Raw genomic sequence first — 16,197 nt, 5'->3', positions numbered from 1 at the left:
TGGAGTCTGTCCTGTAACTCAGTCTGTAGACCAGGCTAACCTCAAACTCACAGAGATCCACCTGTCTCTGTCTCCTAAGTGCTGGGATTAAAGGCGTGCACCACCACTGCCTGCTCCATTTATACACATTCCTAGGACCTCCTCAGCCCAGCAGCCGTATGCAGAAACACACTGGCACACACTCAGGCAATGGAGTCCAGATGTGCACTCTACACTAGTCATAGAGCACCTATAAGGATTACACAGTACTCAGAATGAGAAAGTGGCTAGCCAATGCCCTTGTCAGGCCCAGTGAAGGCTGTATGTCTGTGTGTACGTGTGCCCATGTCCGTGTGTGAGCAGTCCCAGGCCGGCAACAGGCAGGTAAACTGTGGCAGGGGATGGGTGTGGGAGTGTGGCAGCCAGCTAGTCCTGCTATCTCCCGGTAACTTGGCAGACGAGGCAGCACAGGTCTATTAGTGTTGAAGATCCACAGACCTCAGTAGGGGAAGTCTGAGGCTTCCCGTTAGGATGAATATGAGACACTGGGTAGGTAGGGGGCATCATGGGTGCCGAGACCCAAGCTTCAACGCACACTAGGGTCTCCCAGATCTTGACAGTTTCTTCAATGGTAGGGCAGTTAGTAGTTAACTAGAAAGAACTTAGGTGACCCTAACAAAGTTTGCAAGAGACATATCTGTTCCTCTCTTAATCCCTCACCAGAGGCCTTGGGTCCCAGGGGAGACTGGTTTAGATCTCATCTGGGCTGGGGAGCTAAGTTGTCCCAGAAACAGCTAAGAGCCTCACAGGCATCCTGACTGCCAAGTTCCCTTCAAGGACCCCTTCCCAAGCCTCTGAACATCTTCATCCAAGACTCTCTTCCAGGTACAGGAGTATAGGAGTATCTCCTCCTAACACCTAGAGATAAGGGGTAGCAGTTGGGAGTGGGGTGCCTGTGAGAGAAGACAGATCTAAGATATTGGGGCTAGGCTGGGATACCTAAGAAGAAAGACTGGGACCTGGAGTGAAGGACAAGCATGAGTCAACAACTCCCCTGAGAAAAACGTGGGAAGGAAAGAAATTCCTGAGAAAACCTGTCTTCAATGGAGAGATTTTGTTTTTGAGACAAGGTCTCAATGTATAGCCCTGGCTAGCCTGGAACTCACTACTATATAGACCAGGCTGATTTTGAACTCACAGTGATCCTCTTGTCTCTGAGTGTTAGGACTAAAGCCATACGCCACCTTGCCTGACAAACTTTGCACCAATGACTAACCAGGACACTCTCAAACCAAAAAGTCTCTTTATTGATTGGTACCATACATGACTCAAATGGCCAAAAATAGAAAAAAAAAAAAAGGTAAAGAAAAAATAGAAGAAAAAATCATTTTAGTAGGGATGGGACATCCACCTTCCTCACCCTTTCCTTTGGCTCCTGACAGCATCCTCTCAAAAGAGGCTGGCATGGAGGAAGCAGGGCACAAGGGACCCCATAATCCAAAAGGGAGAATGGGGAGAGGAGGCACCCATACACACTGGCCACGGGAAAAGGCAGCAGGCAGAGCCATGAGCCACAGACCCCTGCGTCTGGCCTCTCCTCACCCTGAACCACATGCTCACCTATGAAAGGGAGCTGAGGATACTGGCTGCCCCTCCTCTCTTCTATGAGGGAGGGGTCACGGGGACAGGAATGTTTACCTCAGCTTGGGGGAGGACAGAGGCCTTCTCCCTGGTGGGCTTACGCAGGACAGTCTCGGGGCTCCTTTTTCCTCTGTGAGAGAGAGTTTAGGACTAAATACACGGTTTGAGGGGCCGGGAGAGGAGTAAAGTGGGTAGGGTCCTCTCATCCTATTCCTGACACACTGAGACAAAAAGACAGTGAGTGACAAGCAAAGCAGCTCCCTCCCCTCCCAGCTCCCTGAGGAGCGAGCCTCCCCACCCATCCAGGACAGCTGCTCTAGTGGAGGACTGTAAAAATACACACCACGGAGGGGGAGGCTGGAGGGCCTCACGGGCACGAGGAGGCCAGGCTAGAGCCCTGGAGGCTGGGGAGACAGACAACAGGGGGTTCCCAGAAGATGTGGTCATCAATGATGCCATCCCCAAGCGATGGCATGCGGCCCCCAACTCCAGTCACCCCAGAAGGAAAGAAGAAAAATGGATGGCAAAGAGTCTCCTTGGTCTGAAGCTTCTCCAACTGTATAAAATGGCACGCACACTTCCCCTGCCCCAACTCTCACCCCACCTGGGCCCTAGGCCCTCCATCTGCCGGACGGAGGGAGGTAGCTGGATTTTCAACAGGGGAATAGGGGAACAGGAGTGACTTTTTTTTTTTTAATTTACATTTTTAATAATATTATTTTTTTTAAAAACTTGGAGCTGGGTAAGTGGCAAAAGGGAGGAGCCCAGAATTTTACCCCGTTAACAGCCGCCTAGGGGAAAGGCATTCAACCAAGCCCCTTAAGTTTAAGCCCCTAAGGGTTGTGGGTATAAACCCCAGGCTCAGAGGGATAAATCAGGAAGCTGGGACACCCAGAACCTGGGGTGAGAATGGGGGAAAATGCCCTGGGGAGAGATGGGTCAGGACACTTCTCAGAGGCCCAGGGTCCACATAGGCATCCACATGAGTACCCCCTTCCCACAAAAGGCTCTGCAGGGGCCAGGCCCAGCCCAGGGCAACTGGGGGACAAATCTTGGCACCTGCCCCCAGTGAGTCCAGTTCCTCCCTGAAGTGGGTGGATGGAGGCTGCCCATTTCAGATGCTCAGTCTCTTATTGTCTTCTGCTCCCTGGGGCTGTGAGGGGTGGGGCAGGCAGAGCACTGGGTGGCCATGGCAGGGCCTTTACTGGGAGGCCTGTGACGTGGGATTCTCCGATTTGCTTTCTTGGCTGGATGGAGGCTTGCTGTTCCAGGGGCTGTTGGCGCCCAGTGCAGGGGAGTTGTTAAAGCTGTCCTCGTCGTCAATGCCGTTGGCCGCGTCAAACTGGGTGTTCTCCAGCCGAGTGATGAGCCTCTCGTCCTCGTCCCCGAACTCCCCGCCCATCAGGGTGGGCTCCCCCACCACCATCACATCCTGAGAGTGGCGGAGGTCCCCAAACATAATCGGGGCAGGGGCTCGCCCTACCCAGGGCAGTAGATATCCCCAAAGCCCCCATACCCTCCCTAGCGCGATACCCCGCCCCCTCTTCATACCCAAGTCTAAAACCCCAACTCTAGACACCCTCTGCTCCTGGAATCCTTTCTAGTAAAGGATGCCAAAGCATTACAGCTTTTAGCCCCTACCCACTGGATTCTGGAAATACCATTTTACTCCCTAGCTCCCTCATCCATCTCCCTCTGGTTTTAGGGGCTCCCTAAACTTCTGTCCATATTTTAAGAGAGCTTACAGATCAAAAATACGAGGGAGGGAAATGTGTATGTGTAGAAATGTGCATGTATTCTACATATGCAACATTCGAGCCTGCCATCCCTTCCATCAGCGAGTGTATTCTGATGGTGTGTGCCTCACGCTGTCTGCTCTGAACGCCTGTATATTCTCACAGCTGATCCTGTCCCATGCTCTATGTACCTATGGCTGAGTTTGTGTGATCACAACCATGCATGGATGTGCCTGACAAGAGTTCTCCCATCAGTAAAAGGAGTCAGGTCATGCTGGCTCTAGAGTGAGTGAGTACATGGGGAAACTGTCTTGGCTTCTACACCTGCTAGTCAGCTCAGGTCAGACAGGGGTCAGGGATGAGCAGTGGGGCAGCCCAGAAGAGAAGAAAGCCGAGATGCTTACAGGTACCTGGCTGGAGAGAGCGAAGGTGCTGGCTGGGCTCTTCTTCTTGCTGTTGCTGTTGTTGGTGTTGCCACCCCCCGAGCTCATGGTGCTGCCCCCTGACATCTTCCGTTTCCGCCGTTTGCTGGGCTGCTGCCGTGCAGGCTCCGCTGGGCCAGGGAAAGAAGACTCAGGTGGGAAAGGGCCCCGGACCCCTTTCTCCATTCCCATTCCTCAGGAGCCCGCGTCTACCCTGCCCTCAGTCTTGTAGTCCCAGGAGTAAGAAACAGAGCAGAGGGAACTTCATGGAGATGCTGTCAGAGCCTGGAGAGGGCAGGGACAAGGCGCTCACCAGGAGGTGCTACCATGCGCTGCCACTTCTGGAAAAGGCAGGTCTTGAGGCAGTCTCGGGGGCTGAGGCTGTAGGTCTTGTGGCGGGACATGAGTTCCTGCATGGGCTCGAGTATCACACAGAGCTGGGGTAGATCAGAAGGTGAGTTAGATTGTTAGGAGAGAGATATACAGCTCAAACAAGAGAGGCTGGGGCAAAACTGGGGTGATCAGAGACTCACTCGGAGGTAGTTGAGAGTGGAATTGGATAGCCCACACCGGGTAATGTTTTTGGAGAGTTGATCCAGCATCTGAGGGTCCTGGGCCTGGAGACAGAAAGAATACTGACATCTGGTTTCATCTTCTCACCTGAGCACATGACATATTGAGAGAAAGGGGCTAGTATGAAACCCATCTCCCCTCTCTAAGTTCAGGCAGGGGATGGCAGTCTGCTTAGCCCCACCGCTGCTAGCTTTCCCTGCATCCCAGGTCCTGCTCACAACTCACGTGCATGGCCAGAATGCTCCTGGGGATGAGTTCTCGGTGCTGCCGGATACTGAAGTGCCATGTCTTTATCCGCATCATGTCGTCAAACATGAACTCCAGGTACAACCGGCCCTCCACACACACCTGGGGATAGGCTCGTCAAAACCTTGCCCCTTCCCCACAAACACAAAATGTGCCTACTGCAGTTCTCCCCTCGGCTCACGACTCTCCCCCTGCTATACCTCTGCTACCTGTGCAAACATCTGGGTGCATAACTGTTGTAGCATGCCCCCTCCCCATGTACCTGTCATACCTGGCCTTTACACACTCACATATACTTACACACACATAGTAGGAAAGCTTAACAGATCCTCGTCCTTTTCCCAAGTAGCCAGAGAAAAACCCATCAGCTACAAGCTCTATGAGGGCAGGCTCTCGTTCACCGTATACCTCGGGGCCCAGAAAACTGACATGAATAAACCAAATAAATATCTGCTGAATGCTACGCCTGCCCTCCCTTCTCATTTGGCCACTTCCCATTAAGCCTCCTTGGGGAACAGCTGTAGTACATGTTGGGAAAGAGGAAATCAAAGCCAGGTGCCCTTGGTGTTCCATATCCTGTTGGTCTGCTGACCTGGGTGAACATGGGTTTGCCGTGCTGGGTCACCATGCTGCCCTGGTCACAGTCAAGGGACACAAAGTTGCTGTGGAATGCCTCCTTGGGGTGCTTAAGTACATAATACAGCTCTGTAGCACCCCCCTCAAAAATGCTGCGGAAGTAGCGTGGGATCAGGGTCCGGCCAATGGCTGCAAAACAGGACAAGTTGTTCAGGACAAAGGTACTTCAAAAGGACCAAGGCAGACCTCTTAAGACTTCTAGACTCACAAAGAACAGAGAGAGTGTAATATTCTCACAGAAGCCACTCACTGTATCTCTTTGGTCCATCCTCCAGGCAGAAAGTGATGGTCAACATGGCATCATCCTCAAAGAACTCAGTCGTGAAAGCGTCCCACCAGAGATTGTCACACTCCTGCAGAACACAGAAATGAGTGCCAGTGTGCAACAAAACACTCCACAGGGGTGCACACTTGGACCCCCCGGCCTGATCTCTTTTTCTCGGCCATACCTCTGTCCAGTTCTGTAGCCGTTTGTTAAGCTCAAATATTCTATAGTCGGTTTGGTTACCATATGGTGTATGCCTCCTGGGGAAATAAAGAAGTGAGGTCAGGAGCAGAACCGTCCTATCTACCCCACTTCTGCTTAGATCCATGCAAAGGAAAGCTTCCCTACTGGCTGGAATCCACTTACCCTATCCCAGGCTCCAGGTATGTAGGCGGGTACATGGGAGTTGGGCTGTGTAAGGGGAGAGACGGGAGAATCAGGGTGGAAGACAGAAATTACTGGAGGAGGGGACCTTTCCAGGCAGGTTACCATCTAATGAGGGTTAGAAGTAGGAATGCAACTCACCCCACATCCCGATCCAGCATGGTGCCGGGATGAAAGGGAGGGAAGGCGTTGCCGTTCGGGGGCTCCTTCGGCGAGTACAGCTTGAATGACTTTGAGGAACAACCTAACAGAGAGAATGGCACGGCTCCCCTAAGCTTCTTGGGAATTTCCTTGGTAGCCTGCTAGACCATGTAGATTAAGGTTAGTCTTCTGGAGTCTGGTGACTTAGAGGGGACTTTCTAAGGCCCATCGATCACCTCTTCAAAATCTAGCTCCCATCTTATTTAGAGAACCCGAGTTCAGTTCCCAGCACATAGGGCTACTCACAACTTCTTGTAACCCTAGCTCCCAGGGACATAGCATCCTCCTCTGGCTTCTGTGGGTACCTGGAATTGTGTGTCCCTTCCTATGTCCCCTCCCCCATAATTAAAAATACAATAAAACAAGGAAAGGAGAGAGGGAGGGAGGGAGAAAAAGAGCAAGCAAGTAGGATACAGTATTGAGCACTAATCTCAGTTCGTGCTCAAGATCCTGTCTTTTTTGATTGAGACCGAATGATGAAGGATGAACTGAAGCAAGGAAAAAATGCCAGGACACAGAAAAAAAGGTCAAACATTACAATTTTGCAAACCTCCTTTTTTTTTTTTTTTTTGAGACAGGGTTTCCCTGTCCTGGAACTCGCTCTGTAGACCAGGCTGGCCTCAAACTCAGAGATCCGCCTGCCTCTGCCTCCTGAGTGCTGGGATTAAAGCGTGCGTTACCACTGCCTGGTGCAAACCTCCTTTTTATCTGCATTGTTTTGTTCAACTTTGTGAGGCAGCAGGACTGACAATAACATTCCCATTTTTAAGATGTGGCAACTGAGGAAGGGACTTGCCAAGAACATACCATTAGCGACCAGCAAAGCCAGGATCTGAACCTAGATATTCTAATCCCCATATTCTACTCTATTTCTACCCTGTGACCCCTTTAATATGTGCTCTGGTGACCAAGGTGGGGAAAGATAGAGGGACTTAGAGATTTCTCAGCTCTTCCTGGACCCTGCAGGGTTTCAGGAGGGCAAGGGATAGAAAGATAAGGGTGGCTGGTGTGCCTGTTGGGTGCGGCCCACCAGATAAACAGTTGAGCTTTTAGCCTCCCCCACCAACAGCCACCCTCTTATCAGCCCAGCCCCTAGACCCACACCTACAATGGGTAGAGCATTGTTTCCAGACCAGAAGCTCCAATTCTAGCCCTTTCTGAGCCTTGAGGTGGGAGGGAAACAGACGGACCCCTCTACTGCAGTCTACTTACAAACAGAACACAGGAGCCTGGTAAAGCCCCTCCATCCCAGGGGTTCAGTCTAGGAGGCAACACTAACTAGAAAGGGGTCTCTGCTGTACACTGCAGGGGTGCCCCCTCCTCCACTTCTTTGAAGCAGCATGTGTACTTTCTTGTATCCTAGTGTATAACTACCACAGTTAAATTCATGCTTGGATAGGAGCCAGTTACCCAGGCAACTCCATTCTTTCCCTCCCCACCTCAAAAGAGGGAAACCGAGGCACGGTCTCAAAGACTCTGGCCCTGTTTTCACTTTCTTGGCCCCTAAAACTTGATTGCATTTGGAAGACTACCTGTATTGGCTATGTCTGAGCCCTGTCCCCTAATTTAAACATAAAATTTTGCTCCTGGGGGGAAGAGACAAAAGAAGACCCTGTGCCAACTTGTGCCATTTAATTTTCTCCCCAGGGGCTCCATATTACAATGGGCAAGGGGGGGGTCCCCAGAGGGGCCCAGACTAGTCTCTAAAGGTGCCAAGAGTCAGAGCCTGTGTGTGCCTGCAATCCGGTGCCTCATCCTGCCTAGCAGGCTTCCACCTTTAGCTCGCCTCAACACGCCTACCACCGGCTGGAACCCAGCAGCCCCAGGCGGTGTCAGGGTGTCCACAAAAGGCCCTCATCTTCCGCAGGAGCACTCACAGGGCCAGGAACACACTCTCAGCACTGCACACACTGCGTTCGCACAGTCCTGGACTGAACCCTTGCTTCTGGAAATGACAGCCTTTATCAGCAGGACTCTCCACTCCACAGACATGCACACTGAAGTCACACAGAAAGTTGGAACTAATGTAGCCCACCAAAGATCAGCCCTAGGCAATGAATCCAAGAGTCTGCTTCTCAGAATTGGCCCTCATCCCCTCTTTACCTAAAATGCCGAGCTACCTCTGCCCCACAGAATTTCTGGACCTCCTGTAGAAATTTATCAGCTCAAGAACTTGAAGAGAAGAAAAGCAAGACAGTTGAGTTCCTCAGAGGTATTGTTTGTGCTAGTCTAAAAGTTGTGGGGGGCTAAAGCCCAAACTCTGGGGCCTCTCCATCTCAAGTGAAGAGACGCAAACAAATTCAGCATCTCCCAGAGAGCCATAGCAACTCCCAGTAGCGCCAGCACAAGGGGTTGGGAGTGCAAAGGGGAGGGACATCACCCTGGCCATCTGTCCCTGTTGCTGCCTGTCCACCGTAGGAGGAATACAGGGGCCAAGGTGGGGGTGGGAGTAAAGGAAACGTGTCACCCAGCCCCAGAGTCAACACCTGCCCCTCAACACTCTGAGAGCTCTAAGGAAGCCGGTTGAAAGGAAGAGCTCAGAACTAGCAAAGTTTGCTCAGGTTGGAAGCACCCGTCCCGAGGCTGAGAAGGTACCTCCAGCTGGGTATTTCCATGGTAACCAGACTGACCTGAGGGCAGGCCTCCTCCCTTCGGGACTGACCATAGGTCAGCACGCTTGCAGCCCACACGCTGGGAGTCGGGGCACTTCTCCCCCAGCCAGCATACCAGGCCTGGGCTAGACAGAGGGCCTTTTGCCCACCCCAACAAGCTTTCAAGGCGCCCAGACTTACCTGGGAGAACTGAGGGGGTCGGGGAAGGTGTGGGGAGCGCCTGGAAGCCCTCGGGGACCCTGGCAAGGGTGAGGACTTAGGTGGAGCCAACTTCAGCAGCTCATGTCCCGAGTGGGACAGGCCGGTCTGGCTGGGAGCTCCACTCCGCAGGCCGCACAAAGACTCGCATGCACAGCCTCTGCCCGCCCCGCGGCGTCCACAGCCAGGGGGGAAAGTTACAATGGCCACTGGGCCGGGGGCTGGGGGCCAGGGGGCCGGCCTGGGGGGCGGGGGGCCGCGGGGAGTTCGGAGCCTTCTTTGTTTGCAAGGTTTCCCTCAACAATGGCTGCTCGGCTCTTTCCTCTCTCCTCCTCCTCCTCGGCTCGGCCCGCCGCCGCCTCTCGCTGCCTCTGCCTCCAAGCAGCCCGCCCGCCCTCCCTAGGCCACCGGGCCCCTCTGCTGGGGAGGCGGGAGAGGCAGGGCCCGGCACTCACACTCACTCACACTGGCACACTCAGACACACGCAGCGCCCGCCTGCTCCTTCCTTTCTCCCTTTCTCTCCCTCCTCCCTCCCTCTCCTCCCCGCTCGCTCTCCGAGCCTCTCGCCGAAGGAGGCCCCAGGGCGGGCGGAGGGTGGAGCTGCCCCGCCGGCCCCGCCCCCTCCCCGCCAGCGAGGAGGAAGAGCGGAGGGAGGGAGCGAGGAGGGACTGCTGAGAAAAACAAAAGAGATTGAGACCTGGATACTGGGGACTGAACGGATCGGGCCAGGGGAGACCTGGACCGAGAGGAGGCCTAGGGAGGGCCAGCAACGAAACGCACCCTTCAGAGCCACATACTGGGGTGAAGGGCGGTGCTGGCCTTTGCAGACTCCCAAGATCTTCACCCAGCCAAACCTCCCACAGACCTCTCAGGTTAAAGGCCAGCCTGAGCTGCCACTCCGGGCTCTCTGGAGAAATCCCCAAGCGGCTAGGAGGGAGGAAGCTGAGCGAGGCGGGGGGGGGGGGGGGGGACTACACTTTTGACGGACCCACATTTTGAGTTCAGCTTGTAAATACTAGAGAGAAACGGACAGTCCAGGCTTCCAGGCTTCCCTGCCCCAAACCCAGCCAAGTTCCAAGCCCTGGATTAGATCCCCCTTTAGAGAACACCCTTCCGGGACACCACTCCTGAAGCCACGTGGATGCTAGGGAAAGCGGCGGCGTTGGGGCGTTGTCAGGATAAGGATGGCCAATTTGCCTATCCAAGGGTTCTTGAAAGGGGCGATGAATCCTGCCACTACCCCAGGTCTTAATAAAGGTATTCGGTTAGTGGGGAAGGGCTTGGGTTGTCTGAAAAGGGCTTTCCGAGGGGAAGGGATACTTGTGAAACTTGGGTGCTAGTCCGGGCCCCGCTACTGACAGGAAAAGGAAACACACGCGCAGGCACACACTTTCATTCTCGGCAGTTGGACTCCTTCCCCAACTACATTCACAACAATCCAAGGCCAGGGTTTTCATGACAGACACACAGAAGCAAGAAAATGATAAGACTGCACCTGGCTCTGTAAACACGCTCCACATGTAAATTACACCCCTGACTTTCACATAAATCAGTATCTGGTACACACTCCTTAAACCCTAAATACACTCATAGCCTGGACAAATACAAAGTCTGAGTTAGACCTTGACGTCCATGGATAGGGGGGCCAGGACCAGGCATGGACCCTGACCCCAACATACACACCAAAACTGCTGAATGGGAACACACTGTAACATGGATGTCCTGGTCATAGCCCACCTTCCCTGCACCTACCCCTTTCTCTATCTCTATCACACCACGCTCGCCTGCAACACCCCAGATCTCAAACACTGAAATCCTGGTCATTTATCCAGAACCTGCAGTACGCAGCCTACCATGAGGATAGGAGACATTTCTTTTAGCTTCAAAATCTGGATACCAAGCCGGGCGGTGGTGGCGCACACCTTTAATCCCAGCACTCGGGAGGCAGAGGCAGGCGGATCTCTGTGAGTTCGAGACCAGCCTGGTCTACAAGAGCTAGTTCCAGGACAGGCTCCAAAACCACAGAGAAACCCTGTCCCGAAACCCTCCCCCCCCCAAAAAAATTTGGATACCAATTCTGAAAAAAACACTTTCCCCCACCAACAGAACAACAATGCCTGTCATTAACACCTTTAAACTCTCCAAAGTGATCCTGACAGAGCGGAATACAACTGTAATCCCAGAACTTAGGAAGCTGAAGAAGGATTTCAACGAGTTTGAGGACAGTCTGGAATATATATATACAAGCTCCATGGCCAGTCTCAGCCACAGGGAGACTACTTCAAAAATTAATACATGTTATGGACGTGTAGCATAAACCTTTAATCCCAGCTCTTGGAGGCAAAGGTAGGCAGATGTCTCTGAGTTCAAGGACAGCCTAGTCTAAATAACAAGTTCCAGTTGAGACCATGTGTTAAAATAAATACATATACACATGGGGCATGTTGGCCTAGTGGAACAAGCACACCCACAAGCCCAACACTCAGAGGTAGAGGCAGAAAGAAGGGTCAAGGAATTCACAAATAGCCTCAGCGAAAAGCCAAAACTCTTCAAAGCGTGTTGATGGGCATCACCTGAAGTATGCGCACAGACAGACACACACGGACGTCCTTACAGGGGGTCAAACACACACATTTCACCAGAACCAGAGCCAGGAGGGCTCGAGGCTAGGAACCTGGACATTTAACTCCACCTGATAGAAACCCAGTCCTGGAGAGAGGCAGCCATTCCTAGTCTAGCCATTCCCCCTCGAGGCTTCAAATGGCTGTCCATATAGGGATGGGGGAGGAGTATGTGCTCTGGCTTTTGCCCCCAGCCCAGAGCTCAGAACTATCAAGTCAGACAGGAGCCACAAGGGTCCTCCGCTCTCTCTATGAGGGGCCCTTGAGCACCAAGATGTACCAAGACTCTGACCTATCATTCATAAGGCTCTTAGTTCCTTTTCTGTAGCAAGTCTACTCCTGCTCTGACCCAGTTCCCCAGTCACAGGGCAGAAAAGGTCCAGCCAAAGGCTGCAAGTCTATGTCAGAAGGCCCTAAAAATTGGTGCGTGGGGGGCAGCCAAGGATGACAAAGGTGATGAGGGAGAGAAGCCTATGAGTACTTCTGGAGGTGGGGGCTCAGAGAAACGCAGCCCACAGTATGAGGTACCAGCACTGCCCCCTGCCCGGGCCCCTGACCCAGGCCTCCAGTGTGCCTGCCCCCATTCCTTTGTCTGTGCCCGGCCTCCCGTTGGCCTGGCTCTCTGCCATCCTCCTCTCCTGGCTCCCAGCCGCCACCACTGCTGCCTCCTCCCCTCCCCCTACTTCTCCCTGCCTTAACCCTTCTGAGCCACATGCTGCCCCAGACAGGCCTTAGCCCCTTAGCATCCTGCCCAGGGAGATGCTCCTCAGCAAGGCTTGTTCCTGCTTCTGGTCCTTTAGCCCCAAGATGTTCTCCACCCCAGGAGCACCAGGAGGGCTGGAGAGGCGTGTACATGTGTATCCTGTGGTGTTTCCGCATGTGTCTCTGTGTGGCTGTGTGTGCTCTGGCTCCCTCAGTCACATGTGTGGGGCATGTGCTGTCTCTGGCTGGCTGGGGGAGGAGGAGCCCAGAGACAGCAGAGCACAAAGGAGAGACTCAGGCAGGCAGGCAGCCTGCCAGGGCGCCTAGGCCCCAGGGCTGCTCAGGGTGATGGTGGTCCTCAGGCCTGAGCGGCTAGATGCAGTCAGAATGCCCTTGGTTGAATGATATGTGTGCTCCCCCCCCCACATGCAAGCCTGGTCCCCTCTCTTAGCCCAACTCCTACCACTCTCCACCTCAAGGCCTCTCTCTAAGCCCCTCCCACAGGGTTCTCCTCTTTTAAAGTCTCACCACTCACTGGGACATCAGTCTATCAGACTTCTTCACAATCAAGAAAAAGACTCTCTCCCCTTGGCCATCTTTTGCTCCTTCTCTCTCACCCAGCTCCCAGACATAACATGAGCTTTGGGGCACTGACTGAAAATGTACATAGGCATCCCTGGGCAAGGATCCTCTTCCTGTCTTCATGCTAAACACAGTGACTCTGAGGGGAACAGGTTCCTCCCACTGACACAGGTACTGGGCCCCAATTCCAGAACCAATCTCCCATCCTCCCCCAGGCTGACAACCTCTCCATATACAACCCCTAGCTACTATCTGCGGGAACTAAGACAGGAGGTGGTAGGAAACACCATAGTCCCAGCACTCAGGAGGCAGAGTCAGGCGGATCTCTGAGTTCGAGCTCTATAGCCCCCAGTCTATAGAGCGAGTTCCAGGACAGCCAGGGCTGTTACACAGAGAAACTCTGGTGGTGGGGAGTGGGGATTACAGGTTTCAGCCGCTAGCTTGTTTTGAGCCTTACCTTACTTTGGGCTCTCAAGCATGACGCTGGAGGAAAAGGACCCAAGGGTGGGCTGAGAGCATGAACTACCTTCTCTAGCGTTTGCCAATTACAAAGGAGAACTACATACACCTCAAATTGGTGGGCCGGATATGAGGCTAGGCAGGATTCCAGCCTAGCAAGCTCTTCCCTCTCCTCTTCTCCACCCTCTGCAGCAGGAGCCAGGGGTCCTCACACCTAGGTACCCCAGGATCCTCAGGCTCTCCTAGCCCCCCTCCTGGGCACTATGCCCCTAAAATGTCAGCCTCAGCAGGCACCTGAAGTGTGTGCTCAACCCAGTCCAACTTGGCTAGGGTCACATGACTTCCAAGGAAGCTTCAGCACTGGCAGCTTCCCCTGAGGGAGCGTGTGTTTGTGAGTGTTGGGGGGGGGGTCCTGGTTATGAAGTATAGGCTTCTCAGAATACAAGACGTCTAGAGGGGCAAAGAATCCAGACCAGGCTAGACCCAGGACACTGAGCACTGACTTCCTAGAGAAAGCCGACTCCATCCTGGAAGGAAGGCCAACTGAGAACGCAGAGTTATAAGGAAGGGGACAGACTATATTGTGGGACCCTCTTTAGCCTACCTCCCCTGTCGCATGGCTTTACTGTTTCCTCCTGGCACTTGTAGAGCCTACACCCCGACCCTATGAGAAGAAAAAACTCAAACACAGGTATCGCCTGGCAAGATCTGCTGTGCTTGGGGGAAGGTTGTGATTTGAAATTTGGTCCTCAAGTTTTTACTTCGGGGGTCAAGTCTTGCTCCCCCTAACACAACTCGGCAAACCACTCTTACTTCATAGCCAACTTGGAACTGATACATTTCCCCTCCCCCGAAGGGAGATAGCTGACCCAAGGGCCCAATTATCTGACACCCCCTAGGAGTGCTTTCTGTCCCTTAGGAGAGCCAACCTTCTTCCCTGGCAACCGACAGGAAAAGTTAGAGGGGGGGCAAGATGGGTCCCGATCAACTCCTCCCCCAAACAGCATCCTCAGAAACAGCCCGAGGGGGGTAATGTCACAAAATATGTAAGAGGCAATAAGCAGGGAAGGGGGGGGGACCCAAACCAGCCAATCACAACTCTACCATGACCTGAGGGGGGGTCAAAAGTCCAAAGTCACTTCTGATTGGCTAATACCCTGGAATTGTGGGAATTTTAGTCCCCCATCCCTCCCCAGTTAGCCTTCCCCCCCTCAAAAAAAAATACAAGCCATCCTCGGCACCCCTCCCCGTGCCTCTAGGCTGCTGCGCATTTATACAGATGAGAAAACCCTCCCTCAACTGAGGCCACGCTAACTCTATATAGTCCCCGACCCCACCATGACTTCGACACCCCCCCACATACAAATTACAACCAAACCAGGGGTGAGGGAGCCGACAGGGAGGGAGGGGCCAGGCGGCCGCGAGACCCACTCACCAGGACAGGCACAGCCCACTGACATCTTCACATCGCCCGCCGCTGGGGGCCCAGCCGAGTCACGGTGCCCGCCCCTCGCAGGGACAGGCCGGGCATGAGCCGCTGCCGCCACCCGCGGCCCCCGATGCCCTCGCCGCCGGCCCGGCCCGGCCTCTGCCCGGTGCGGGCGGCCCCTGCCTGCAGCGAGGGGCCTGTCAGGCGCGGAGCAGACAGGAAGGAAGCCAGGCAGGAAGGCGAGCTGCCTCTGCGTGTGTACGCGCGGGTGTGCGTCCCCGGAGTGTGTGTCCGTGTGTGCGCGTGTGCGTGTCTGTGCGCTCCCGCCGCCCTCGCCGTCGCCGCCCTCGCGCTCGCTCCCGCTCGCGCGGCCTCTCCCTCTCGCCTGCGCCGGCTTCCCGGCCCTAGTCGGGCTGGGCCGGGCTTTATTAATATGCTAATTGTCCTGCTAGTGGGAGGGGAGAGCCGTGTCAAAGTGACCCGGGCGAGCGCGCAGCGAGCGACGACGTGCGTGCGCCGCGCGGCGAGGGGCAGGGAGCGTTCCCGGGAACGGCATGCATGTGACGCAGCTCTTAAAAAACGAGACGGAGGCAGAGACCCCGGCGAGGGCGGGCGCTGGGGAGCGGGAGGAGACGAAGCCTCACGCTCGGCGTCCGTCCTCCGGGTGCGTGGGGTTGGGAGCGGGGCTGAGCGGGAGCGGGGCTTGGGGGAGGTGGAGCCTGGGTGGGCAGTGAGGTGTAGCCCTCTCTCCACCCCCGGGAAGGATGGGGCACTGACCCCTGCCTATGCTCTCTGCCGAGACCCTAGCCTCAGTCTGCGGGCCCTGTGTTATGCGCTCCACCCGCAGCTGGGTGGAAAAAGGAGCTCTGTCCTAATTCTCAGAGCAACCCCTAGACTCATCTTCCCCCCCCACACACACACCACTTAAATTAACCAGATCTTGCCTGCTGAACCAGTTAGGACTAGATAGCTAAAAGGGTTAATTAAGTAGGGTCCCCGCCCTCCCCCGCCTAAGGCCTGAGGTCTGCTTTTTGCTAGGGGATAGGGGCTGTGAATTGACCACTAGGTTTGAATGGGGAGGGGGGTGCGGACTACGAAGGCCATCCTTTCCTCTTGCAGGCTCTGACGCACCAGTTGAGACACTTCCCATCCCCCACTTTCTCCTTCCAGCCCTGGAAGCCTTCTACCCACCCCCCATCCTCCGCCCCCTGGAAACAGCTCTGGGTTGAGGGTTTTGGAGGTGGAGAACAGGAAGCCGACTCCTCCAGTGCCCCCTACCCGTAGGGGCAGAGGCCACGGCGCGGGTGGGGGGTGGGGCATCCTGGGACAGTCTACGTAAGAAACACCCTTCCAGAGGGAGAAGCCGCCCAACCTTCAGGCAGTCCTCAAGGACTCCCCAACCCAGCCCTGAGAAGGGAAGAACTCCTCCATCCCTTCCCCAAAGCCCAGCCCTAGCTGCCTCATAAACAGGAAATACCTATTAGTGGGGAGGAGGGGACTGCCTGAAGGA

The 16,197-nt window shown here is 54.6% G+C and overlaps 1 protein-coding gene across 3 annotated transcripts; it reads right to left on the bottom strand.

Annotated features, from left to right (window-relative positions):
• Window positions 1–1,274: 1,274 nt before the first annotated feature.
• On the bottom strand, window positions 1,275–15,106 carry Ldb1 (LIM domain binding 1). 3 transcript variants are annotated; one of them, XM_057778058.1, is made up of 11 exons: window positions 14,694–15,106; window positions 6,024–6,126; window positions 5,865–5,909; window positions 5,683–5,758; window positions 5,484–5,586; window positions 5,190–5,362; window positions 4,577–4,699; window positions 4,312–4,395; window positions 4,092–4,215; window positions 3,761–3,909; window positions 1,275–3,052 (listed from the first exon to the last, which is right to left on the bottom strand). In XM_057778058.1, exons 1-11 carry the CDS (start codon window positions 14,716–14,718, stop codon window positions 2,822–2,824), a joined length of 1,236 nt encoding a protein of 411 aa, XP_057634041.1. In that variant the 5' UTR covers window positions 14,719–15,106; the 3' UTR covers window positions 1,275–2,821. The 3 variants fall into 3 exon arrangements, with proteins under 3 accessions (XP_057634041.1, XP_057634042.1, XP_057634040.1); XM_057778059.1 differs by having other exon boundaries at window positions 3,767–3,909; XM_057778057.1 differs by lacking the exon at window positions 14,694–15,106 and adding an exon at window positions 8,876–9,401.
• Between the last annotated feature and the right edge of the window lie 1,091 nt (window positions 15,107–16,197).

Source organism: Chionomys nivalis, chromosome 8 (genome assembly GCF_950005125.1).
Source record: "Chionomys nivalis chromosome 8, mChiNiv1.1, whole genome shotgun sequence".
In the NCBI taxonomy this organism is placed as follows: Eukaryota; Metazoa; Chordata; class Mammalia; order Rodentia; family Cricetidae; genus Chionomys; species Chionomys nivalis.
The sequence above is the reverse complement of the archived record's forward strand: the minus strand, read 5'-3'. Positions and strand labels throughout refer to the sequence as shown.

Excerpts from the sequence above, each read along its gene's own strand:
- Ldb1 (XM_057778058.1), bottom strand. The coding sequence starts at position 14,718 with ATGTCAGTGGGCTGTGCCTGTCCTG. Across the intron at positions 5,363-5,483 it reads GGATGGACCAAAGAGATACA|CCATTGGCCGGACCCTGATC; the intron begins GTGAGTGGCTTC and ends CCTGTTTTGCAG. Across the intron at positions 4,700-5,189 it reads GCAAACCCATGTTCACCCAG|GTGTGTGTGGAGGGCCGGTT; the intron begins GTCAGCAGACCA and ends GCCTATCCCCAG.